At 42.5% G+C, this 26426-nt stretch overlaps 1 protein-coding gene across 3 annotated transcripts in view; it reads left to right on the top strand.

The window, feature by feature from the left end:
- Window positions 1–25411, top strand: part of alpk2 (alpha-kinase 2) — a 99465-nt gene extending 74054 nt beyond the window's left edge. For 2 of the 3 annotated variants that reach the window (XM_054756361.1, XM_054756362.1), the window contains exons 3-12: window positions 13325–14667; window positions 16476–17712; window positions 20821–20968; window positions 21056–21183; window positions 21251–21295; window positions 21358–21656; window positions 22870–22958; window positions 23041–23258; window positions 24375–24423; window positions 24524–25411. In XM_054756361.1, coding sequence (XP_054612336.1) covers window positions 13342–14667; window positions 16476–17712; window positions 20821–20968; window positions 21056–21183; window positions 21251–21295; window positions 21358–21656; window positions 22870–22958; window positions 23041–23258; window positions 24375–24423; window positions 24524–24734 — 3750 coding nt within the window. In that variant the 5' untranslated portion in view covers window positions 13325–13341 and the 3' untranslated portion in view covers window positions 24735–25411. Of the gene's footprint in view, window positions 1–12307; window positions 12474–13324; window positions 14668–16475; window positions 17713–20820; window positions 20969–21055; window positions 21184–21250; window positions 21296–21357; window positions 21657–22869; window positions 22959–23040; window positions 23259–24374; window positions 24424–24523 lie in introns of those variants that run through there. The other variant, XM_054756363.1, reaches the window with a different exon arrangement.
- The last annotated feature ends 1015 nt before the right edge of the window (window positions 25412–26426 follow it).

A 26426-nucleotide genomic window follows, 5' to 3' on the forward strand; every position in this document is an offset into this window, starting at 1 on the left:
CATTAGTATTTTACACAATACACATTATGTGCTGTGCTGTTTGTCAAACCAAGCGAAACGCCACTGAAAAGCGAAAGCGTCTGTTGATTTGGAGTCTTGTGGCGTCCTCTAGTGGCAATCGGCAGTGTGACATGCCACACAAATAACTTCATCTGCAATCTGCACATCGACCGCGAGATGTCACAATATTTAAACTATATTATTGTTATAATTTAAATTATGTTTATATTTGTATAATACTAGAAATGAAAAAAAAAACATGTAGATTTTTGTTGCCCTATTTACAGGCAAAAATATATTAATGAATTTAAAATGTATTTATTTGTTTGTTGTGTTTTAAATAAGGTAACCAAAATATAAATACATTTTATTACTCTTATGAACATTTTATATTGGAACTGATTTGATAAGAAAAACTATTTTATTTTTTAAATGTGTTGTCTGATTTTTTTCAGTGACTTAGGAAAATAATCAACATCATTTAAAACAATCAATAATAAATATTTCCTATTTTATTGAATCATATTGATTAATATTTTGAAAATATTCTGAAACCGTAAAAAAAAAAGTGCCGTCATAAAATATATATTTCTCCAAAGAAATATATATTATATTGAGAACACAAGATAATAATGAAGAATTATGGGGAAACAAACCTGATAAATCGATTTTATGGAAAAGTGTCGTTTCAGCAACTTGAAAACTGCGATTTCGCGACAGAAAAAAATGAAAAAACTGGCGAAAATCGACCCCTCGGAAAAGTGGCGTTTTTTGCGATCATTGGGTCCTGTCGGGACCCCCGATGAATGTTTGGGGGGTTTGGCGCACCTCCCGGACTGGAAAAGTGTCGTTTCAGCAACTTGAAAACTGCAATTTCGCGACAGAAAAAAACTGAAAAAAACCGGCAAAAATCGACCGGTCGGAAAAGTGGCGTTTTTTGCCATCTTTGGGTTCCGTCGGGACCCCCAATGAATGTTGAAGGGGTTTGGCCAACCTTCCGGACCAGAAAAGTGTCGTTTCAGTAACTTGAAAACTGCAATTTCGCGACAGAAAAACTGAAAAAAACGTCGAAAATCGACCTGTCGGAAAAGTGGCGTTTTTTGCCATCTTTGGGTCCTGTCGGGACCGCCGGTGAATGTTTGGTGGGTTTGGCGCACCTCCCGGACTGGAAAAGTGTCGTTTCAGCAACTTGAAAACTGCGATTTCGCGACAGAAAAACTGAAAAAAACGTCGAAAATCGACCTGTCGGAAAAGTGGCGTTTTTTGCCATCTTTGGGTCCTGTCGGGACCCCCGATGGATGTTTGGGGGGTTTGGCGCCCCTCCCGGACTGGAAAAGTGTCGTTTCAGCAACTTGAAAACTGCGATTTCGCGACAGAAAAAAATGAAAAAACTGGCGAAAATCGACCCCTCGGAAAAGTGGCGTTTTTTGCGATCATTGGGTCCTGTCGGGACCCCCGATGAATGTTTGGGGGGTTTGGCGCACCTCCCGGACTGGAAAAGTGTCGTTTCAGCAACTTGAAAACTGCAATTTCGCGACAGAAAAAAACTGAAAAAAACCGGCAAAAATCGACCGGTCGGAAAAGTGGCGTTTTTTGCCATCTTTGGGTTCCGTCGGGACCCCCAATGAATGTTGAAGGGGTTTGGCCAACCTTCCGGACCAGAAAAGTGTCGTTTCAGTAACTTGAAAACTGCAATTTCGCGACAGAAAAACTGAAAAAAACGTCGAAAATCGACCTGTCGGAAAAGTGGCGTTTTTTGCCATCTTTGGGTCCTGTCGGGACCGCCGGTGAATGTTTGGTGGGTTTGGCGCACCTCCCGGACTGGAAAAGTGTCGTTTCAGCAACTTGAAAACTGCGATTTCGCGACAGAAAAACTGAAAAAAACGTCGAAAATCGACCTGTCGGAAAAGTGGCGTTTTTTGCCATCTTTGGGTCCTGTCGGGACCCCCGATGGATGTTTGGGGGGTTTGGCGCCCCTCCCGGACTGGAAAAGTGTCGTTTCAGCAACTTGAAAACTGCGATTTCGCGACAGAAAAAAATGAAAAAACTGGCGAAAATCGACCCCTCGGAAAAGTGGCGTTTTTTGCGATCATTGGGTCCTGTCGGGACCCCCGATGAATGTTTGGGGGGTTTGGCGCACCTCCCGGACTGGAAAAGTGTCGTTTCAGCAACTTGAAAACTGCAATTTCGTGACAGAAAAAAACTGAAAAAAACCGGCAAAAATCGACCGGTCGGAAAAGTGGCGTTTTTTGCCATCTTTGGGTTCCGTCGGGACCCCCAATGAATGTTGAAGGGGTTTGGCCAACCTTCCGGACCAGAAAAGTGTCGTTTCAGTAACTTGAAAACTGCAATTTCGCGACAGAAAAACTGAAAAAAACGTCGAAAATCGACCTGTCGGAAAAGTGGCGTTTTTTGCCATCTTTGGGTCCTGTCGGGACCGCCGGTGAATGTTTGGTGGGTTTGGCGCACCTCCCGGACTGGAAAAGTGTCGTTTCAGCAACTTGAAAACTGCGATTTCGCGACAGAAAAACTGAAAAAAACGTCGAAAATCGACCTGTCGGAAAAGTGGCGTTTTTTGCCATCTTTGGGTCCTGTCGGGACCCCCGATGGATGTTTGGGGGGTTTGGCGCCCCTCCCGGACTGGAAAAGTGTCGTTTCAGCAACTTGAAAACTGCCATTTCGAGACAGAAAAAACTGAAAAAAACGTCAAAAATTGACCCGTCGCAAAAGTGGCGTTTTTTGCCATCTTTGGGTCCTGTCAGGACCCCCGATGGCTGTTTGGGGGGTTTGGCCGACCTCCCGGACCGAAAAAGTGTTGTTTCAGAAACTCGAAAACTGTGATTTCGCAACAGAAAAAACTCAAAAACACGGGCGAAAATCGACCCGTCGCAAAAGTGGCGTTTTTTGCCATCTTTGGGTCCTGTCGGGACCCCCGATGAATGTTTGGGGGGTTTGGCCGACCTCCCGGACCAGAAAAGTGTCGTTTCAGCAACTTGCAAACTGCAATTTCGCGACAGAAAAAAAATGAAAAAAACGGTGAAAATCGACCTGTCGGAAAAGTGGCGTTTTTTGCCATCTTTGGGTCCTGTCAGGACCCCCGATGAATGTTTGGGGGGTTTGGCCGACCTCCCGGACCAGAAAAGTGTCGTTTCAGCAACTTGCAAACTGCAATTTCGCGACAAAAAAAAATGAAAAAAACGGTGAAAATCGACCTGTCGGAAAAGTGCCGTTTTTTGCCATCTTTGGGTCCTGTCGGGACCGCCGGTGAATGTTTGGTGGGTTTGGCGTACCTCCCGGACTGGAAAAGTGTCGTTTCAGCAACTTGAAAACTGCGATTTCGCAACAGAAAAACTGAAAAAAACGTCGAAAATCGACCTGTCGGAAAAGTGGCGTTTTTTGCCATCTTTGGGTCCTGTCGGGACCCCCGATGAATGTTTGGGGGGTTTGGCCGACCTCCCGGACCGGAAAAGTGTTGTTTCAGCAACTCGAAAACTGCGATTTCGCAACAGAAAAAAAAAAAAAAAAACGGGTGAAAATCGACCCGTCGAAAAAATGGGGTTTTTTGCCATCTTTGGGTCCGATCGGGACCCCCAATGAATGTTTGGGGGGTTTGGCGCACCTCCCGGACTGGAAAAGTGTCGTTTCAGCAACTTGAAAACTGCCATTTCGAGACAGAAAAAACTGAAAAAAACGTCAAAAATTGACCCGTCGCAAAAGTGGCGTTTTTTGCCATCTTTGGGTCCTGTCAGGACCCCCGATGGCTGTTTGGGGGGTTTGGCCGACCTCCCGGACCGAAAAAGTGTTGTTTCAGAAACTCGAAAACTGTGATTTCGCAACAGAAAAAACTAAAAAAAACGTCGAAAATTGACCCGTCGGAAAAGTGGCGTTTTTTGCCATCTTTGGGTCCTGTCGGGACCCCCGATGAATGTTAGGGGGGTTTGGCCGACCTCCCGGACCAGAAAAGTGTCGTTTCAGCAACTTGAAAACTGCAATTTCGCGACAGAAAAAAAATGAAAAAACGGTGAAAATCGACCCGTCGGAAAAGTGGCGTTTTTTGCCATCTTTGGGTCCTGTCGGGACCCCCAATGAATGTTTGGGGGTTTGACCGAACTCCCGGACTGGAAAAGTGTCGTTTCAGCAACTGGAAAACTGCAATTTCGCGACAGAAAAAAATGAAAAAACGGTGAAAATCGACCCGTCGGAAAAGTGGCGTTATTTGCCATCTTTGGGTTCTGTCGGGACCCCCAATGAATGTTTGGGGGTTTGGCCGAACTCCCGGACTGGAAAAGTGTCGTTTCAGCAACTGGAAAACTGCAATTTCGCGACAGAAAAAAATGAAAAAACGGTGAAAATCGACCCGTCGGAAAAGTGGCGTTATTTGCCATCTTTGGGTTCTGTCGGGACCCCCGATGAATGTTTGGGGGGTTTGGCCGACCTCCCGGACCGGAAAAATGTCGTTTCAGCACCTGGAAAAGTGCGATTCCGCGACAGAATTTTTTTTTTTAAAAAACGTCGAAAATCGACCCGTCGGTAAAGTGGCGTTTTTTGCCATCTTTGGGTCCTGTTGGTACCCCCGATGAATGTTTGGGGGGTTTGGCGAACCTCCCGGACTGGAAAAGTGTCGTTTCAGCAACTTGTAAAATGCCATTTCGCAAAAGAAAAAAATGAAAAAAACATCGAAAATCAACCCCTTGGAAAAGTGGCGTTTTTTGCCATCTTTGGGTCGTGTCTGGACTCCCGATGAATGTTTGGGGAGTTTGGCGCACCTCCCGGACCGGAAAAGTGTCGTTTCAGCAACTTGAAAACTGCAATTTCGCGACAAAAAAAAATGAAAAAACTGGCGAAAATCGACCCGTCGAAAAAGTGGTGTTTTTTGCCATCTTTGGGTCCTGTCGGGAACCCCGATGAATATTTGGGGGGGTTGGTCCACCTCCCGGACTGGAAAAGTGTCGTTTCAGCAACTTGAAAACTGCGATTTCGCGACAGAAAAACTGAAAAAACTGGCGAAAATCGACTCGTCGGAAAAGTGGCGTTTTTTGCTAACTTTGGGTCCTGTCAAGACCCCCGATGAATGTTTGGGACATTTGGCCGACCTCCTGGACCGGAAAAGTGTCGTTTCAGCATCTGGAAAACTGCGATTTTGCGACAGAAAAAACTGGAAAAACGGGCAAAAATCGACCCGTCGGAAAAGTGGCGTTTTTTGCCATCTTTGGGTACTGTTGAGACCCCCGATGAATGTTTGGGACATTTGGCCGACCTCCCGGACCTGAAAAGTGTCGTTTCAGCAACTGGAAAACTGCGATTTCTCGACAAAAAAAAAGAAAAAAACGGCGAAAAAAGACCCGTCGGAAAAGTGGCGTTTTTTGCCATCTTTGGGTCCTGTCGGGACCCCCGATGAATATTTGGGGGGTTTGGTCCACCTCCCGGACCGGAAAAGTGTCATTTCAGCAACTGGAAAACTGTGATTTCACGACAGAAAAAACGGAAAAAACGGGTGAAAATCGACTCGTTGGAAAAGTGGCGTTTTTTGCCAACTTTGGGTCCTGTCAAGACCCCCGATGAATGTTTTGGACATTTGGCCGACCTCCCGGACCTGAAAAGTGTCGTTTCAGCAACTTGAAAACTGCAATTTCGCGACAAAAAAAAATGAAAAAACTGGCGAAAATCGACCCGTCGAAAAAGTGGTGTTTTTTGCCATCTTTGGGTCCTGTCGGGAACCCCGATGAATATTTGGGGGGGTTGGTCCACCTCCCGGACTGGAAAAGTGTCGTTTCAGCAACTTGAAAACTGCGATTTCGCGACAGAAAAACTGAAAAAACTGGCGAAAATCGACTCGTCGGAAATGGCGTTTTTTGCCAACTTTGGGTCCTGTCAAGACCCCCGATGAATGTTTGGGACATTTGGCCGACCTCCTGGACCGGAAAAGTGTCGTTTCAGCATCTGGAAAACTGCGATTTTGCGACAGAAAAAACTGGAAAAACGGGCAAAAATCGACCCGTCGGAAAAGTGGCGTTTTTTGCCATCTTTGGGTACTGTTGAGACCCCCGATGAATGTTTGGGACATTTGGCCGACCTCCCGGACCTGAAAAGTGTCGTTTCAGCAACTGGAAAACTGCGATTTCTCGACAAAAAAAAAGAAAAAAGAAAGAAAGAAAAAGAAGAAGAAAAAAGAAAAACGGCGAAAAAAGACCCGTCGGAAAAGTGGCGTTTTTTGCCATCTTTGGGTCCTGTCGGGACCCCCGATGAATATTTGGGGGGTTTGGTCCACCTCCCGGACCGGAAAAGTGTCATTTCAGCAACTGGAAAACTGTGATTTCACGACAGAAAAAACGGAAAAAACGGGTGAAAATCGACTCGTTGGAAAAGTGGCGTTTTTTGCCAACTTTGGGTCCTGTCAAGACCCCCGATGAATGTTTGGGACATTTGGCCGACCTCCCGGACCTGAAAAGTGTCGTTTCAGCAACTGGAAAACTGCGATTTCTCGACAGAAAAAAACGGAAAAAACGGGCGAAAATCGACCCGTCGGAAAAGTGGTGTTTTTTGCCATCTTTGGGTCCTGTCGGGACCCCCGATGAATGTTTGGGGGGTTTGGCCGACCTCCCGGACCGGAAAAATGTCGTTTCAGCACCTGGAAAAGTGCGATTCCGCGACAGAAATTTTTTTTTAAAAAACGTCGAAAATCGACCCGTCGGTAAAGTGGCGTTTTTTGCCATCTTTGGGTCCTGTCGGTACCCCCGATGAATGTTTGGGGGGTTTGGCGAACCTCCCGGACTGGAAAAGTGTCGTTTCAGCAACTTGAAAACTGCGATTTCGCGACAGAAAAAACTGAAAAAAACGGGTGAAAATCGACTCGTCGGAAAAGTGGCGGTTTTTGCCAACTTTGGGTCCTGTCGAGACCCCCAATGAATGTTTGGGACATTTGGCCGACCTCCCGGACCGGAAAAGTGTCGTTTCAGCAACTTGAAAACTGCAATTTCGCGACAAAAAAAAATGAAAAAACTGGCGAAAATCGACCCGTCGAAAAAGTGGTGTTTTTTGCCATCTTTGGGTCCTGTCGGGAACCCCGATGAATATTTGGGGGGGTTGGTCCACCTCCCGGACTGGAAAAGTGTCGTTTAAGCAACTTGAAAACTGCGATTTCGCGACAGAAAAAAATTTTAAAAACGGCGAAAATCGACCCATCGGAAAAGTGGCGTTTTTTGCCATCTTTGGGTCCTGTCGGGACCCCGGATGAATGTTTGGGGGGTTTGGCCGACATCCGGGACTGGAAAAGTGTCGTTTCAGCAACTTGAAAACTGCGATTTCGCGACAGAAAAAACGGAAAAACAGGCGAAAATCGACCCGTCGGAAAAGTGGCGTTTTTGCCATCTTTGGGTCCTGTCGGGACCCCCGATGAATGTTTGGGGGGTTTGGCCAACCTCCCGAACCAGAAAAGTGTTGCTTCAGCAACTTGAAAACTGCGATTTCGCGCAGAAAAAAAATGAAAAAAACGGCGAAAATCGACCCGTCGGAAAAGTGACGTTTTTTGCCATCTTTGGGTCCTGTCGGGACCCCCGATGAATGTTTGGGGGGTTTGGCCGACCTCCCGGACCGGAAAAGTGTCGTTTCAGCAACTCGAAAACTGCGATTTCGCAACAGAAAAAACTGAAAAAAACTGACAAAAATCAACCCGTCGGAAAAGTGGCTTTTTTTGCCATTTTTGGGTCCTGTCGGGACCCCCGATAAATATTTGGGGGGGTTTGGTCCACCTCCCGGACCAGAAAAGTGTTGTTTCAGCAACTGGAAAACTTCGATTTCGCGACAGAAAAAACTGAAAAAACGGTCGAAAATCGACCCGTCAGAAAAGTGGCGTTTTTTGCCATCTTTGGGTCCTGTCAGGACCCCCGATGAATGTTTGGGGGGTTTGGCCGACCTCCCGGACCGGAAAAGTGTTGTTTCAGCAACTGGAAAACTGTGATTTCGCGACAGAAAAAACTGAAAAAAAGGGGCGAAAATCGAGCTGTCGGAAAAGTGGCGTTTTTGGCCATCTATGGGTCTGTTGGGACCCCCGATGAATATTTGGGGGGTTTGTTCTACCTCTCGGACCGGAAAATGTCATTTCAGCAACTGGAAAACTGCGATTTTACGACAGAAAAAAAAGAAAAAAACCTTGAAAATCGACCCGTCGGAAAAGTGGCATTTTTTGCCATCTTTGGGTCCTGTCGGGACCCCCGATGAATGTTTAAGGGGTTTCGGCAACCTCCCGGACTAGAAAAGTGTCGTTTCAGCAACTTGAAAACTGCAATTTCACGACAGAAAAAAACTGAAAAAACGGGCGAAAATTGACCCGTCGGAAAAGTGGGGTTTTTTGCCGTCTTTGGGTCCTGTAGGGACCCCCGATGAATGTTTGGGGGGTTTGGCGCACCTCCCGGACTGGAAAAGTGTCGTTTCAGCAACTTGAAAACTGCGATTTTGCGACAGAAAAAAATTTAAACGGCGAAAATCGACCCATCGGAAAAGTGCCGTTTTTTGCCATCTTTGGGTCCTGTCGGGACCCCCGATGAATGTTTGGGGGGTTTGGCCGACTTCTTGGACCGGAAAAGTGTCATTTCAGCAACTGGAAAACTGCGATTTTTCGACAGAAAAAAATTTAAAAACGGGCAAAAATCGACCCGTCGGAAAAGTTGCGTTTTTTGCCATCTTTGGGTCCTGTCAGGACCCCCGATGAATATTTGGGGGGTTTGGTCCACCTCCCGGACCGGAAAAGTGTCGCTTAAGCAACTGGAAAACTGCGATTTCGCGACAGAAAAAAATGAAAAAAACGTCAAAAATCGACCCGTCGGAAAAGTGGCGTTTTTTGCCATCTTTGGGTCCTGTCGGGACCCCCGATGAATGTTTGCGGGGTTTGGCCAACCTCCCGCACCGGAAAAGTGTCGTTTCAGCACCTCGAAGACTGCGATTTCGCAACAGAAAAAACTGAAAAAACTGGCGAAAATCGACCCGTCGGAAAAGTGCCGTTTTTTGCCATATTTGGGTCCTGTCGGGACCCCAGATGAATGTTTGGGGGGTTTGGCCGATCTCCCGGACCGGAAAAGTGTCGTTTCAGCAACTGAAAAACTGCGATTTCGCGACAGAAAAAACTGACAAAACGGGCGAAAATCGACTCGTCGGAAAAGTGGCGTTTTTTGCCATCTTTGGGTCGTGTCCGGAACCCGTTGAATGTTTGGGGGGTTTGGCCGGCCTCCCGGACCGGAAAAGTGTCGTTTCAGCAACTCGAAAACTGCGATTTCGCAACAGAAAAAACTGAAAAAACTGGCGAAAATCGACCCATCGGAAAAGTGCCTTTTTTTGCCATATTTGGGTCCTGTCGGGACCCCAGATGAATGTTTGGGGGGTTTGGCCGATCTCCCGGACCGGAAAAGTGTCGTTTCAGCAACTGAAAAACTGCGATTTCGCGACAGAAAAAACTGACAAAACTGGCGAAAATCGACCCGTCGGAAAAGTGCCGTTTTTTGCCATATTTAGGTCCTGTCGGGACCCCAGATGAATGTTTGGGGGGTTTGGCCGATCTCCCGGACCGGAAAAGTGTCGTTTCAGCAACTGAAAAACTGCGATTTCGCGACAGAAAAAACTGACAAAACGGGCGAAAATCGACTTGTCGGAAAAGTGGCGTTTTTTGCCATCTTTGGGTCGTGTCCGGACCCCCGATGAATGTTTGGGGGGTTTGGCCGGCCTCCCGGACCGGAAAAGTGTAGTTTCAGCAACTTGACCTGAAAAAACGGCCAAAAATCGACACGTCGGAAAGTTGCATTTTTTTTGCCATGTTTTGGGTCTTGCCTGCCTCGCGGAATGGTCCCACGCAGCTCCCCACAAACAAAAACAGACAGTGATGCACACTTTGTACATGTGCATGTGTGCGCGTGCGTGCGTGCGTGTGTCGATGAATGAGCCATTCACAAAATGAATTGCTGGTGGCACACACGCGCATGAGACCCCCTTGTTTTAAAGTATCGTGTGTTACTGGTGTGTTCTTTCTGGTGTATGCGCCTTTAAAAGACTCTCTAAAAGCTGACTTTACAGCAACATTGCTTGGTAAAATTAGCAGGTTCTTTCCTAAGAAATTGCATTTTGTCGTGGGGTACCAGATTTATTGTTTGTAATTTTGTTGTCTTTCCATCTCATTTGTTGTTGTTCCAAAGTAAAAAAAAAACAAACAAAATAAAATAGAAAGAGCACTCTTTTGAGGACAAAAATGTACACATTCTGGATTGAAAGCCAGATGGTTTGAAAGGGGAGTGAGGGAAGCCATTTACGTTAAGGTTGAGAAACCATCTCTGCACAGGGCTGCACTATTTGCGTTCTGAGGGGAGTGGGGAAACGGTTCCATCATGGTACCTACCTAAAAAAACAGTTTTATTGCGATGATGATGATATAAATACCACAAACAAAATCATGGCGTACTCGAGTGCAAGGACCCTCTTGGATCGCTCTGTTGACAAATACTGTATATTGCCTTTTGGAGGCTGAAACACGCTGGAAAACACACCAAATTTGGCAAGAATGTGTATTGTGGTGAAAATGTACCTCGATTTGTGAATTTCAGCATCAAATCTGGTATGTGTGGTTATCATGGCAGGATGAAATCATCAAAGAACCTGTGCTGTAAGACACACATATACGGAGGCTTGCAGTGCCATTTTAGGTCTTTGTACCTGAACGTCGAGGTAATTGATTCAATCGGCATCTTGTTTTTAATAGTTAATAGGTTACTCTCAAACTAAGACTGTTGGGACTGTTTTCCATCAGGGGCAGAGGGAACCTATAATAAACTTTGCTAAACTGTAAACATTTTATACATAATGGCACTCAAGTTTAATTTGTACTTCCTTCAGGACATGAGCCACCCATGCACAAAGTTTCGTAGAAATCGGCCATGTCGTTTTGGAGCGGTCGCGCTAGCTATCCGACCGACAAATCAAAACAAAAACACTTGGTTGACGCCAAGAGGCTGCCAGCAAAGTAGGCCAATATTGAAGGAGGTTTGTAAATATAGAAAAGAGTATTAAATGTTGAGGAACGGCGCATGCCCGCACTATCAGGTAACTTTGCTCTTGCGAGGGGGGAGGCAGCGGCAGTGGGGGGGTACCTAAAAATAGGCGAACCCCTTCACTCAGAAGAGCTCAAGGCAAGTCGTGCATCACAGCTTTATATCCTCAAGCACACATCTATGACAGAGGTACGTACTTCGTGGCCTGCGGCGTGTTTTTTATTACCTTTGAGTCTGCCCCAGCGAGTGAACACCTAAAATTGTCCCACCGGACATTTTAGCGCCGCAATAGATGTCACTTAGATGGCTCGCATGGTTCACAGCGTCAACAATCTGAAGTTTTAGTATGGTTTTTGCCTGACATGTTTTCATTGTCAAGTTTTATTCGGAAGCTGTTTAAACGAGCTTCCGAAAGGCTCATGCTGGATCTATTTTGTCAAGCGGAAGATGCTTTCTTGGGCAGGTGCGGACAGGTTTATTGGTTTCTTTTTCAAATGTCACGGAGACATAGACGGAGCCATCCAGGATTGATTGACATCATTTTCTAACACGAGAAAGGATTAACTGTCCCTAACCTTCATCGTTAGGCGGGATTTTGATCCCTAGTTTGTTGCTGCGTAGCGTGTCGTCTCACCAAGGTGCCCTTCGGTGAGGCACGCATGTGACAAATGCGGGCCACGGGTGAAGATGTTCTGGTATTTTTCCAGCCTCTTCGCCACCAGCTCCTGTCCTGTGCTCTTGTTCATATCAAAGGTCTTGTTTTGGAGAACAGCAACCCTTTCAACACCTCATAACCTCATATCTCCACCTAACAGGCCCACTTGCATGGAGGCCATCGGTGCAAAAGTGCTTTATCATTTGATGATACTTAAGTAGTGTTTGGGCTTTGTGTTTGTTAACCCCACGTAGGGCAATTCCTAAATGATCATTCCATAAAAATACTGTAGAACAAGATTTCATTTTTAGGATTTTTATTTTTAGGATATTCATATATTTTATATACATTTATATACACTGGGTCCCCAACTTACGAGCACCCGACTAGCGAACACTCGCCGATACGAACACAAGCCTACTGGTTTATATTTTATTTTATTTTGCCTTGTAGCGCTTAGGCTGCTCAATCAGTACAGTGTATTTAAACTGCTACTGTACATGCTTGACCAGTAGAGGGCACTGTGACACTGCTAATGGGACCAACAGGCACTGGAGAGCTTCGGTAAATATAAAGCTAAGTTTTAGCTTTTAGCTAAGTTTTAGCTTTATGATACAACCGGGACAGAGCGTGTGATTAAAGTTTATGAAGAGTTAATAGGCCTGCTTAATTCTACACCACCCACAGACCACTACCTCTTTTAGAAGAGTCTAACGAAGACGACGATTTGTCCTTCTTTTCAACATCTCCTCCTCCAACTCCACGGCATGCTCGCCTACTCCTCTTCAAAGGTAAATAACATTTATCATTACGTATTATTATATCATTTTTATTATTGTTTTTTTCATTAATTATCCCCGTTTAATATTACTACTGCATCCAAAATCATATTTACATAGATACGCATATACTGTATATGTATACACGTACATGTAGTACCTATATATATATAGGTACTACATATATATCATTGGTAATATTAATTTTGTTTCGACTTAAGAACGATTCGACTTAAGAACGGTCGTCTGGAACCAATTGTGTTCGCTAGGTGGGGACTTAGTGTATATATATTTTTTAACCTACCGGTAGTTTTATTACAGTATATACTGTAGAGAAGCAGTATGCCTCGTGGTGAGGCGAGTGGCGTACGCCTAATTTGAAGTTACTAAATATGTTTTGTTTGACTTGTAAAATAAAATGTTCAACAGTTAAAGTAGTTTTTGTGTAACTCTGCTAACAAACAAGAATGAAGATAAAAACAACGGAGACTACAATTAGTGACATGTGGGTCGATACCGCGGATATCAGCTCGTTATTGGCTAAGATTGATTTTCAAATTCAAATATCGATACCTTGATCTCATTAACAGGAACATGGTGGAAAGTAGATCAATTATTCTGTCTAAATGATACGCGGTTGGTGGGAGCTACTTTGTCTTCTGTCTGGCTAAGTGCGTAATGCGTAAGCGCAGCACCACATTGCTCAGTCACTCGGTTTTCATTCTTGTATCAGAATGAACAAGATTTGTACAAATGGAGGACGGCATTCATTTCACAGAAAGTTTTCTACTGTAGTCTGAGTTGTTTTGGTGTAGAGCTGCAGATAAGTGATGGTCTGGTACCACTCTGGTATTACTTTGCAGGAAGCTGCTAAAATTCAATGCAATGCACAAAGTCCGAAGAGGCCTTGATGGATCTGACACTAATCAACACCACAGGCCAAATTCAGTTGCCCTCCGTTCTCCCAGAAAGTCAAACCATTCAAGATTCAGGCTATTTTTCTCTCCTGGACCAGGGTTTAAATCTCAGAGGCTTGTTGGATTCATCAGAACCTCTACTACCTCTCTTGCCTCATGGCCTTACCTCACCATCGTCTCAGATTTACACTGATCCCATCCTCATAGCAGAGACTACGCACCCATTCCGGGCTGAGTCACCCATTCTTGAGAGATTGATGGCTTCAAGGGATTCTCCCCCGAGCAGCAACCACCATCGGACTGCCTATGTAAGGTCGTTGTCGGATAGCTCTGAGAGTGACACGGGTTTACAACCTACGTCGGAGCTGTATATATTTGAAAGCGACACGCAGGATTTCATCCTGAGGTCTGATGCTCAGATTAAACCCTTAGGATGGTCGTCACCCGCTGAGGATAAAGATGATGATCATTGTGTTCCCTTGGGTGATTCAGCCGAGAGCGTGACACATAGTCAGGAGTGGCCTACGCTGGACTCTGAGTCAGACATGAGAGGGCTTAAGCCACCTGCTGAGGTCAACAATGTCACCCCACAAGGATCGAGAAGCGTCAGTCCTGCAGAGCTGTGGTCGGATGCATGCCAGTATTTTGCTGGCGAGGATCCGGATAAGACGGATGTTTTGCCTTCTTCCTTCAGCCACTTATCCCTGGAGGAGACACAGGTATCAGGTTACGGCTTTCATGACGCCATTGGCTGGACCAGAGATTGGGCGCCACCAGTAGAGAGGTGGTCCTCGGTGGAGAGCTGGGCCAGCGCTCTGTCAGACTGGAATGTCATCGTCGCTGCCCCAGCTGAGGAGCTCACTGCCGCCTTCTCTGAGATCGGAGCTGAGATAGACGCCCTGACCGAGGCTCTCGCGGACATAAATCCTTGCACTGATACAGAAAAAGCAGACTTGGATCAATCCAAGATGGGACTCCAAGATCAGGCAGTGGAACAAACCACCCAAGAGGAATCGGGGCAGGGATGCGTCACGTTGCAACCACAGGCGGAAAATGACGCCATCCGATCTGTTGGTGATTCAACGGGTAACGATCAAAGGGAAACAGAAGACAGCTCTTCACGCGACGACACTACATTGACTTCCCTATCAAAAGATGTGGACCTTCCTGACTTTGCCCAGTTTTTTGAGGGAGGCTTTGACAGCCACAACGAAGAAATCATACTGAAGATAGTGGAGGATGCAGACGTGATGGAACAACCTACACCTCCTGAGCTAACAAACAAAGAGGTAAGTCATTTTTAATCCGTTGATAATCAACAAAATTGGGTACACACGTCCTGAACCCCTTGAGAACGTTAAATATATGCTCACATGCTGCAAAAATATATCTCATGAAGAAGATGGCAGACATATGCTAAATGCAAGGAATATATACACAGTGTATGAATGCTGTATACACTAAAATTGCAATTTTTTAAATATCAATAAAAACATTTAATTGCCAAATGAGAGCCCTAAAAATTCCCTAAAATTATTTTAGTATAATGATAATATTAGTAATTGTATACTATATGAACGTCCCGATCCGATCTTCAAGATCAGGATCGGCTGCCAAGCCACTACATTTCAAAGATCGGATAATATCAGCTTCCGCCACGAGATCGGGCCGATTCCGGTTGCCGTATCACGTTCGGAACTGTGGGCCACACTCCAGCATGGTAGGTGCGGTCATGCAGCTCCGCCACTGCTTGCAGGGGAAGTGCTGCTCGAACTGCTGCTTGTTTACGCTAAGGACCGTCAATAAATTACTATTGCGCTGAAGAGAGTTTGTTCAAAAAGAAAAAAAAAGTCCTATATTCTAAATCACATCACAAAGTGATCTATAACCATGATCGGCCCTACCCTGAAAGTATTTTGCACGCCCATTTTTTTCAATTTGATCTTTTTTTGGATTAGGGACCTGACTCACAGAGGTTCGTTCCAAAATCCAAAGATTATTGTTGATCATGCCGTGTAATAAAAAAGTAAATTCAGCAATACTTTGGTTGCATCATTTTTAATGCTTGGAAGAGCTATTTTCATAACCATATTCAATTCTGCAAATTCCACAAATTGCTAGTGTATGTCATACATGTATGCTGTCCATTTAATATCACGTATTTATTACCCACTTGAACGAGAACACTTGTGTATGAGACGTGCAAAACGATCTATTTTTGGAGAAAAAAGCTCAAATTAATATTGAAAACATTTTTTTAGACCAAAAATTGGTGAATTTGTGGGAAGTCGAATACTGAATGCTGGAGCCAATGTACTACACGTATTCACATGACTTTTGAAACAGATTCCAACGGATTAAAAAAAAGATCATTTGAGTACAAAAGGTGCTAAAGATATCTCACAACAGACGACAGTTTCACACACACTCATAAAAACACACAAACATGAACCGTGGTGTGACAAGCATGCGGTTATGCACTTTGGAAACATTCTCGCCCCTTCCCCTTGGCGGCTGCCGTCATACCACCAGTATCACAACGCAGGTCACGGTGGTGAACACAATGTAAAAAGTCTACACAAGTATTGCCACCTTCTCCCGGTCCCCCTCGCCCCAGATTCTGCGGGATGTTATGGCTTCGGTCTCCAAGAGTGACAACTGAAGGAAAATAGTGGGTGGTGAGCATAGTATAGGAGAACCTCCAATGGCCAGAGATGGCGTCTAATAATAGCCGGGGGTTGGATGATAATAGCATCCTTTGAGGGGGGGAGCACAGCTGTGGATTGTAACACGACTCCAACACACCCATTGCCGCTACATCCCCTTTAAAAAGGACGAGAACGGAGAACAGGTCCTGCATTAGCTTCTAATGGAGATCAGGTCCAGAGCAGGGGCAGTTGCTTGCAGGACAAATGGCCCAAGGGCTCGGATATGGAGGCATGGTGTTTTGTAAAGGTCACCTTTGCGGCTCGATAAGAAGGTATGTGTTCATTTCTATGGACAAGCGGACATGGACACGTGAAAAGAGTTATCTTTGCGCACTGAAGCTAAATAACCAATTAATTTGACTTTTGTTACTTTTTGTTGTTGTTCCCAGCTGTCCGGACATGGAGTGTTTAAGGTGACGGAGGACCATAGTGTCCCCCGGGATCAGGACGCCGACGCCAGTGGCGGTTCAGCTGAGGTTGACTGTAATGGACTTGAGGCGTCAGCAGATCCCACGTCGATGAACCCCTGTGTGTCAGGTGTGCCGGGCCTGGAATTTAACATGCTCTCTGACACGCTAATGGACCTTGACGGAGTGCGCCAGATGGTGCCGCAGGGGGGGTGTCCAAAGTTTATTGTGCCTGTAGCTCCTCTTGAGATCAGCTCCACCCTTGAGTGTCGCAGAAGCAGCTTGGAAGGGGATCAGACTAAAAGGACATTTAATGACACTCACCCACGAGCGTGGAGCCTTTGGACAGTTTGCGATGAGACCACCAAAGGCGACGACGCGGCGAGAACTAGCGAAGAGATGACTGCGCTCTGTAGAAAACTTTCAACTGCGACTGTTATTTCGGAGAAGAACCGAGGTGCAAGCACTCTTCCGGACAATTCCACTGAGACAAACTCAGCAAAAGCCACCAATGGGCAAGTGAATCAGAAAACAGGAGCAAAGATGCCTCACAAAACTGTCAAGACCCCATCGGAGAGCAAACCTCGCTCGAAGAAATCATCCGTTCACCATCACAATAGTTCTGCTCCTAAGAAACAAGAGAATTTGCCTCATCTTCCAACCCAAATGGCCTCCAAACCAAAAGAAACAGGAGAAAATCAGCCTGTCGCGCTAGCCGAGGAGAAAACAGCGATCACCGGGAGCGCTGTCACAGAAAAGCCAAAGGCGCATGGCAAGAAGAAAAAGAAACACAACCATAACACAACAGCGGTGAAGACCGCAGCCGAGCCTCTGGTCGAAATGGAGAACGGAGCAAAAGCCAAAAGCGCTAAAGGAAGGATCGAAATTTTTGAGGCTAAACTCAGCGGCAAACCCGCCAAAACCCACTGGGAGGCATCGGACAGCGTTGGGAAAAAGCACCCGGACGCTTTTAAACATGGAGAGCGCCATCCAGATCCAGAAAGGCATCACACCAAAAACAGGCCGCTTAATGAAGATGTCATCAAAAAGCGACGCCTGTCTGAGGATAAGTTTTTAAGGTTTTTGGACACAAAGCCGACAAAGCCAGGCGCATCCATTCAGGCAAAGACCGTGGAGGCTGTGAAGGTGGATGTTGGGGCGCCTCGTAAAAAGGCGCACAGTGAAGTGGTCAAACACAAAACAAGCACACCCAAAGAAGGTAAGAAATTATTTTTATATTTTCTTCCCAACTGGACTGCAGAACAAACTGTAATTGAAAGTAAAATCGTGAAAGCTTTTTTGTTTTTAATTTATTACAGTGGAACCTCGATTAGCGTGCACTCTGGTTTGCGTGTTTTTGCTTAATGTCAACAATTTACTCCAAAACTTTGATTCAGTTTATGTACATTTTTTTAGTTAGCATACAATATGGCAAGCATCTTGTCGTGTTTACACTGCATGAGTGCAACTGTGTTCTTAATGTATTTGTGTCACAAAACGTCCTTGTTAGCAGCCAATTAGCTTGCTCCGTCACCCGTCTATGACATCATCAGCGGTTGACTCTGTAGTTCTTTGCTAACCAACACAATTACGCCACTAGTCTCTGCTTTTCTTGTGATCACGGCCGCTAAATAACCAAAAATGGAGCCAAAGTAAGATGCAATGCCAGCATTCTGATAAAGAAGGTGAGAAAAACTATTGAAGTGAAGAAATGACTCATAGCAAAACACAAAAGTGCTGTCCGAGTGGATCTCGCTGCCACATTGGCGTCCTTGTCAACAATCCCGCTTCAGTCAAAGTAAAAGTGACTTTGAGTGTTCATTTATCCCTTCCATTCGTCATTCCATATGCATTTTGAAGTGGTTTCTGCATGTAAAACTATAAAAACGTGTTCTGTGGCTTGTTGGAACGGATTAATTGGATTTACATGATTTCTTATGGGAAAAATGTATTTGGTTAGAGTTGGACCGTCTCAAACTGATTAACGACGCTAACCAAGGTTCTACTGTATACGTTTTGTTCACGTAATGTTTGAGTCCTAAACAGCCGCAAAAGAAATTGGAACAGAAAGTAAAAAAAAATACTAAGGCGAAGGCTAATGCTTGATAAGGAGAAGGAAGTTTGGTGCTGGACTGTTTTTAACTTTAAAAATGTATGTTTTCTGCCTAAGCAGACTGCAGAAGAAATCACAACAGGAAGTCAAACTGGTAATGCTTTGGCTAACTCAAAATAACTGGAGGGGCATTTCGGCTCGGCTATTTTAACTCAATAAATGACAGTTTCTTAACAGGTTGCTGCCTAAACGGGTAGCAGAAGAAATCATAAGAAGATTTAAACATGTGGCTGCTAAGACTAATGCTAAATAATTTGAGAAATGTTTGGAGTTGGACTACTTTTAACAAACAAGCAAAAAAAATGACAAGATTTTTAAATTTTAAGAAAAGTACAATGCAAAAATATACGACAATATATTGTAATCTAGTAATTTAATTTCTACTACGTTATACAGTTCTGCATTCTGTGTGTATGCTACCGGCCCCGCCTCCACCCACCGAGGCAAAGAGGCTGTCTGACTGACAGAAGGGCTCACTCCGTTCATGCCGTTGTTCTATGGAACAAACGTGCCAAGGTGTTGAAAGCAATGCACCAATGAAATCAACGTTTGGAGGCGAGAGACGAGGAACGCAGACGCGCACGCACGCACGCACGCACGCACGCACGCACGCACGCACGCACATGGCAATATACTGAAGTTGGCAAAATTATCAAGTTCATTTTCATTTATGGTGTGACTAATTCATTTACTATCATCCCAGGCCTTGTGCCCACGAGACTGTTTTTTTCTGAACGAGAAATCAACATTGTAATCTCGCGAGATCTTGTGACACCCCTACTTCTTACATAATATTTGCGCATTTTCTTTGTGTAATATTATGACTTTATTCCCATAATATTTACACTTTATTGCCGTAATATTAGCAGTTTTTTCCCCAACCTAATGTTCCAAAAATTACAACTTCATTTTGCTTTGTTTGTTTCTCATAATGTTACGACTTTTTCATTAATATTTCAACTCTGTGCTACTAAAACTATTTTTCCTCATAATATTACAAGTTTATTCTCTTAAAATTGTGCCTTTTCTCTTTATATATTTTAATTTTATTCTGGTAAAAATTACAGCTGTTTTTTTTTTTAATTTCTGCTGTTGTTTTTCCAACTATTTCAACTTTCTTCTTGTAAATTTTCTTCTCCTAACTAAGACCTTATTCCCATAATATTTTCACTTATTCTTGTAACATTATAACTTTTTCCCCAACCTAATTTTCCAAAAATTACAGAGTTATTCATTGTTTTGTTTCTCATAATATTCTGACTTTAAAAAGAAAAACGTTGATGCTAGTTATTTGTCCTCAAAATATTAAGGTTATTCCCGTAAAATAATTTTTTTTTTTCTCTTCATATTTTGATCATATTTTGACTTTATTCTTGTACAATTGCTGTTGACTTTCCCATTTTGGCTGTTGTTGGTTTTTTTTTTGTTTTCTTGTTGTAAATGATATTTTTAGAATGTGCTGTGGGCCAATGAAAAAACAGCCGCGGGTTGCAAATGGCCCCCGGGCCTCACTTTGGACATCTATGGAGTAAGCAAAGAAAATGACAAGGCTTCTCTACATAACGTTTGCCGCCTAAACGGGCTGCAGAAAAAATTGAAACAGGAAGAAGAAGTAGGGGTCCAGTAATTTGAAATTGTGTAAAGCAGTGGTCCCCAACCCCCGGGCCGTGGGTCATTTGGTACCGGGCCGCACAGAAAGAAAAAATGACTTCCATTATTTCTTTTTTGATGTTTTATTTTGAAAAGTGGCCGGGTTCTCTCTGTTACATCCGTCTCACTTGACGCATGTCCATTGTGCGTTTGCTAACTTTATCTCTCGCCGCACAGATAGACTACTACTGTATTTTTACCATTTTTCTTTCACCTCATACTTGGTGTCAAATGCTGATACTATGTGGGAATGCATAAAGGTAAGTTTTGATGACTTATTGAGTGCTAATGTGCACATTTGTCTCAAGTTAATTCATGCTAGCGCACTGCCTTTTAGCACACAAGTAAAACAGCCATGTAATAATCTCTCTGGAAAAACTTGGCTGGAACTTGAACTGGTGGATGGTGGGTCGGCATTCATTTTGTGCTTTTTTATTTGGTGTTATCCATGTCTTAGTTTTACACAATACATCATAAATAAGATACATTAGATCGCTATAATGTACGACACCCCCGCCTACTCTTTCTACCTTTCTAAATAAAAGTCCATGTCATGACTTACAGGGCCCAATGTGGTGCAGACCATCCAGGTGGCGTCTGTGAGCGGGGACCCTCAGAGTCTCAGTCTGTGGTGTCAGTTCTCAGCCGTCTCGACTGACCACGTTGTCAGCTGGAAGAGAGAGGGCGCTCTGCTGGCGGAGGTGAAGCGAAGGTATGTGGATTTATTACCTCTATCAAGGACGTTCTGCTTGGTCGTGCGGTGACTTCTGTCCTTGTGATGCCCTGCGTGTCTCTGAAGTGCAGGGGACGAGAGTCGGGCATGTGTCACCATCTCCAAGGCCTCCCACAAAGACCTGGGCAAGTACGAGTGTTGTCTCAGCAGCTCGCATGGCTCCATCACACTGGACTACGTACTCACTTATGAAGGTATTTTTAAAAAAATTCTTAAAGTAAAAATGCATTTTGTCCTTTAAACTGTAAATTTGTTCCCCAGTGCTTTGTGAGATTATCATCCCAGCGTCTCCAACAACCGTCTCATGTGAGTTTTTCTTCATTTTGCACCACCATTTTACCAACCTGACAAACCCCTCTCTGCTTCAGCCGCCTCTGCTGGGACGGGTGCCGAGGAGGAAGACGCCCACTGTTCCAGGCTGATGTTCAAAGAGGACTTCCTGTCCGAGCAGTACTTTGGGGAGAACCACCCCGTCAGCATCGTCACAGAGAAGGCCCACTTCGGCGAAGGGATGCACCGTCGGGCTTTTCGGACCAAGCTGCGCAGGAGCCAGGTGCCGCTCTTACTGTCGGGACACTCGTGCGTCCTCAAAGTGCACAATGCCGTCAGTTATGGGACCAAGAACAACGAAGAGCTCGTTCAGAGGAACTTCACCTTGGCTGTGGAGGTAAGGCCTTCATGTAGAATAACGTACTGCGTGCAATAACACATGAAAAAATACATTTTTATTCAGCTTCATGCCATAATATTACAAATACAATACATACAGTACATCGACAGATGTGTTTATTATCATTATTATTAATTATATGGTTGAAAATGGGAATTTTTTTTAATTCTTTGAAGCAGATACACATTATTGTTCCAAAAAAGGTCAGATTTGTGCTAATTAAAGACTTTGTTTTGTATTTATTTTATTATATATTATTATTATTTTTATTGGAGTAGCACAAGAATTCATTTTGTGATTTTTTTTAAAGTATTTCTATTTTTCACAGTTTTTAAAACCAGTTTTTTATTTTTCTTATAAAAATTGAAAAATAGATTTATATTTCATTAATTTTAGATGTTATTATAACATATGATTAAAATTCTAGATATATATTTCTATATTTCTATTTTTATAACAGCATATTTTTATTTCTTCATTTACTATTACTATTATATCATTTTATTATTATGTCTATTTTTATATTTGTATATTTCTTTATTTTTCGTATGTATAACACACAGTAAATGATACGTTGTCGTTTCTAAATATCTTTTATATTTTGTTTATTGTTTAACGTAATATTTTCTATACATTAATTATCTTTAACAACAAAAATAGGCTTTTTGTTGTAACAATATATATATATTTTCCAAAAATATGTGTAATGTTAATTATTATTAAATATCTTTAATATTAATATTTAAATATTTGTTTAATAGTTTCTTTGATCATGAATTTTGTATTTTTAGATAACAGACAGTAAATAATATTTATATACTTTATTTTTAAATGTTTTATATTTTGTTTCTTTTTTAACATTAGATTTTCTATACATTTCAATATTAATAATAATAGACTATATACCATTTGTTGTAATAGTATATTATTATAATATTTTGGATAAATATGTTCATGTTTGTATGTATTAGTTTATTTTACATAATGATGTATTATATTTTTATCATTACTTGTGGTTTAGATGGCTCTACCCCCTCACTCACTCGTGTTACAAATAGAGTCAGATAAAGGGTTAATAGGACTCTACGGTATGTGTGAGTATAGTTAACGATAGTAAAAATAACAAGCGGAATTTGGTGCTTCTGTGGAATGGAACATTTCCCCCTTACAATGAACAATAAACAGCGAGCATGTGACCTTTGTCGTGTAGGAGTGTCATGTTCAGAACACCGCCAGGGAGTACATCAAGGAGTACATGGCCGCCGCCGGGTCTCTGGAAGCCTTTGGCGAAGTCCCAGAGTGAGTGGCGCAATTTCAAACCATTTTGGGGAAAAAAGAAAAAAAAAACCTCACCACCCTTGAACTGATGCTTTCCCACTAGGATCATTCCCATCTACCTGGTTCACCGCCCATCCAGCGACATCCCGTACGCCACGCTGGAGGAGGAGCTGATCGGCGACTTTGTCAAGTACTCGGTGAAGGACGGCAAGGAGATCAACCTGATGAGGCGCGATTCAGAGGCGGGACGCAAGTGTTGTGCCTTCCAGCACTGGGTCTACCAAAGGACGGACGGAAACCTGCTGGTCACTGACATGCAAGGTGGGGACCAAGATGGACTGTACAGTCTCCTCCTCTTCTTCTTCTTTTCCCATTATTGTTGCCGACTTAGCCATTTTGTACTTAACAGACAGGACAGGACTTTATGCTTTATCACACTTAATTGGTTCCAGACTGGACTGTGATTCCGCAAAGTAGGATTCCTTCTTCATATATGGAATATTTTCATAGCTAGAGCAGAGAAAACCTGTTTACAACCTTCTAAATACAGCTTTGTAACATTATTAGAGCCCTCTAGACATGAAGTAACAACCCTATAGTCACCTTTACACTCATATCACCCAATATAGTAGATCAGAACATAAAATAAGACTGTCGAAGCAGGAAAGGGACAAGTGCATGCCTTTTCTATGATTTCCATGTCCTTTTTCCCCCAAAAAACAATAACAGATATGACTCTCCTTGAGCAAACATGACATTTCTTAGATTTTCATGTAAAACTACAGACATGATTTTAATAAATAAGTCTTCCAAAATCACAATTGTTGTTTTGAGATTAAAATATATCTCATCTTTTTTTTGTTTTTGTTTTGTTAAACATGATATTTTAACTTTTTTCTAAAAATATATAACATTTGTTAGTTTCTGATTATTTGTTTACTGAGGAAAAAACATCAATAATTTCTACTCCAAAAATATAAAATTTTTAGTGGAGAAATGATGAACATTATTTTTTTTCCATTTTTTGGACCAACAATAAATTTTACTTTTCTTTGCTTAAAAAAGCAACTTTTGTTTTATTTGTGTTTTTGCTGTTCTTAAAAAGTTTTAAAAACATTTTTTTACTTTTTACACCGTTCCTGTAATAACAATAAATGTAAAATTTCAAAAAATGAATACATAATTATACTTTTAATTACATTTTCCGAAAATTACAATTGGATTTTTCATGTAAAAATACAAACATTACTTTTCGTTGAGAATAACAAAAATATGACTTGTTTTTTTTTTTCTGCAGCTTAGTTTAGTGGAATAAAAACAATAAAGAAATAAGCTTTGAGGCACATTTCATTTGTTTGGACTTTTGTCAAGGCGTGTTAGCATTGTAGCGGTTTCAAACAACACCCGTCTGAATAATGACTGCGTATTGTTTTGCAGGAGTCGGCATGAAGCTTACCGACGTGGGAATAGCGACATGTAAGAAAGGGTGAGTGTTTGTGTGTCCTTAAGACACGATGCATTGTGTCAATAATAATAAACAATAATAAGAATATTTGCCTTTCTATTTCCCCCTTTCTTGTTTTCAGCTATAAGGGCTTCAAAGGAAACTGCTCCACCTCCTTCATTGACCAGTTTAAAGTGTTGCACCAGTGCAACTCCTACTGTGAGATCCTGGGCCTCACGTCTTTGCAGCCTAAACCGGCTAAAAAGCCTTCTTGTGCTCCGAAAAGCAAACCTCAACCTCCAGGCGGAGCCAAAAAGAAAACATTTGGGCCAACGCTGAAGGCAAAGTCCTAACAGCAGGCGGAGTGTTAAACTGTGATGTCTTAGACTGACTTTTTTTTTTTTAACTTTTAGCGATGTTTTCAAGCTGTTAAGTTCATTAAATTAATGAACTTTGTTAATTAACTTATTGGAGGAAACATCTCTGTTTGTGAAACATACAATGGAGGACATTTTGTTGTTTGCTCATTTAGTGTGGGTGCTTTACTTGTGCACATCTATTTCAATACTCATTTCATGTCAAGGACAAGCTGCTATGGAAATGTGACGTCCCCGACCCCCCCAACACACGTTGCCATGTCGATAGTGTCTCTGCATTGTTGACCCATTTGTGTTGTTGTTAAAAGTTCAAGGACACTTTTGACAGAGGCCAAATACAGAAGTGATGTTATACGATGTTGTGCGTCTCATTTTTGGCAGTCAATTCACAGCGCAAGGAACTTAGAACTTCACGTAAAAAAAAGGCAAACATAACTGTTCTTCATTTTTGGGAAACGACAAAACTTGCGGGTTTTTTCTTTTATTTCTTTTGACGAAAAACGGCAGCCCCACAAATATGACTTTTCTTCAATTCGACTTTTCCTCCATTCCAAAACAACAAACATGACTTTTCTTTGTTTTGGGGAACAACAAAAAAATATAACTTTTTTTTTTTTTTTTTACTTGTATTTTTTTTTGTGGAAGAATAAAAACACCCCTCAGCAAATATGACTTTTTAAACATTTTTCTGTTAAACAACAAACATAAATTTTCCTAGTTTGTTGGAATAATGCAAAACAGTAAATAGAACTTTTTGTTAACATTTTTACGTTTTTTGGTTTTGGGAAAGACTTCTCATTTCATTTTGCATAAAGACATTCTTTTTGTTGTTTATTCATTTATTTTTATTTCCATTATTTTTTCGAGAAAAAAAAGTTCTTTACTTTTCCAAAAAACAACAAATATAAACTTTACGGTGATTTTTTTTTTTTTTATTATTACAAACTTTCTTAGTGTAGTTTACTCGCTTTTTTTGGTAATAATAATAATTGTCATGTCACGCAGGACAGGAGTGATCACGTCCTGTCCTGCGCTCTTGTTTTGGAGTGCTGCACTTCCTGCTGGGGGGAAGCTACAGCCGCTTTACCCCAGTGTTGTTATGCACAGCTGTTCGCGAGCTCAATGAGTGGCGTTTAAAAGCCCGGCGTCGTCGCAGGCTCGGCGCTGGTTGATTGCCTGGTCTTCCGTGTATGTTTTTCCTCTGTCGCTTTCTGTTGTGTTTCCAGCACCTGATTTATTCAAGTATTTTTATTTTCCACCACCACCGTCTGTCTCTGCATACCGGGGGTCAAACACTCGACAGCTCCACAGTTCCTGACAAAAATGTCAATATAAACGTTTTGTTAACTTTTAATTAACTTTAAAAAAAAATGGTAAGTGTTAAAAAAAAAAACTTTGATTTGATTTTTTTTTTGGTAAAAACGACAAACATGACATAACAAAAATATTTTTTACATTATTTTCTTTGATTTTTGACTGAATGGGCTTACTGTATTTGTTTTGTGGAAACAAAATAGTTGGTAATTTCTTTAAAGTATGACTTTTCTTTGCTTTTGTAAAAAAAAAAAAAATACAAACTTTTCTTTTATCAAAAAAGACAAACTTTCTTAGTGTAGTTTAGTGTAATTTAAAAAAATAATAATAAATATACACATTTAGTTAACTTTT

This window comes from Dunckerocampus dactyliophorus, chromosome 17 (genome assembly GCF_027744805.1).
Source record: "Dunckerocampus dactyliophorus isolate RoL2022-P2 chromosome 17, RoL_Ddac_1.1, whole genome shotgun sequence".
Lineage (NCBI taxonomy): Eukaryota > Metazoa > Chordata > Actinopteri > Syngnathiformes > Syngnathidae > Dunckerocampus > Dunckerocampus dactyliophorus.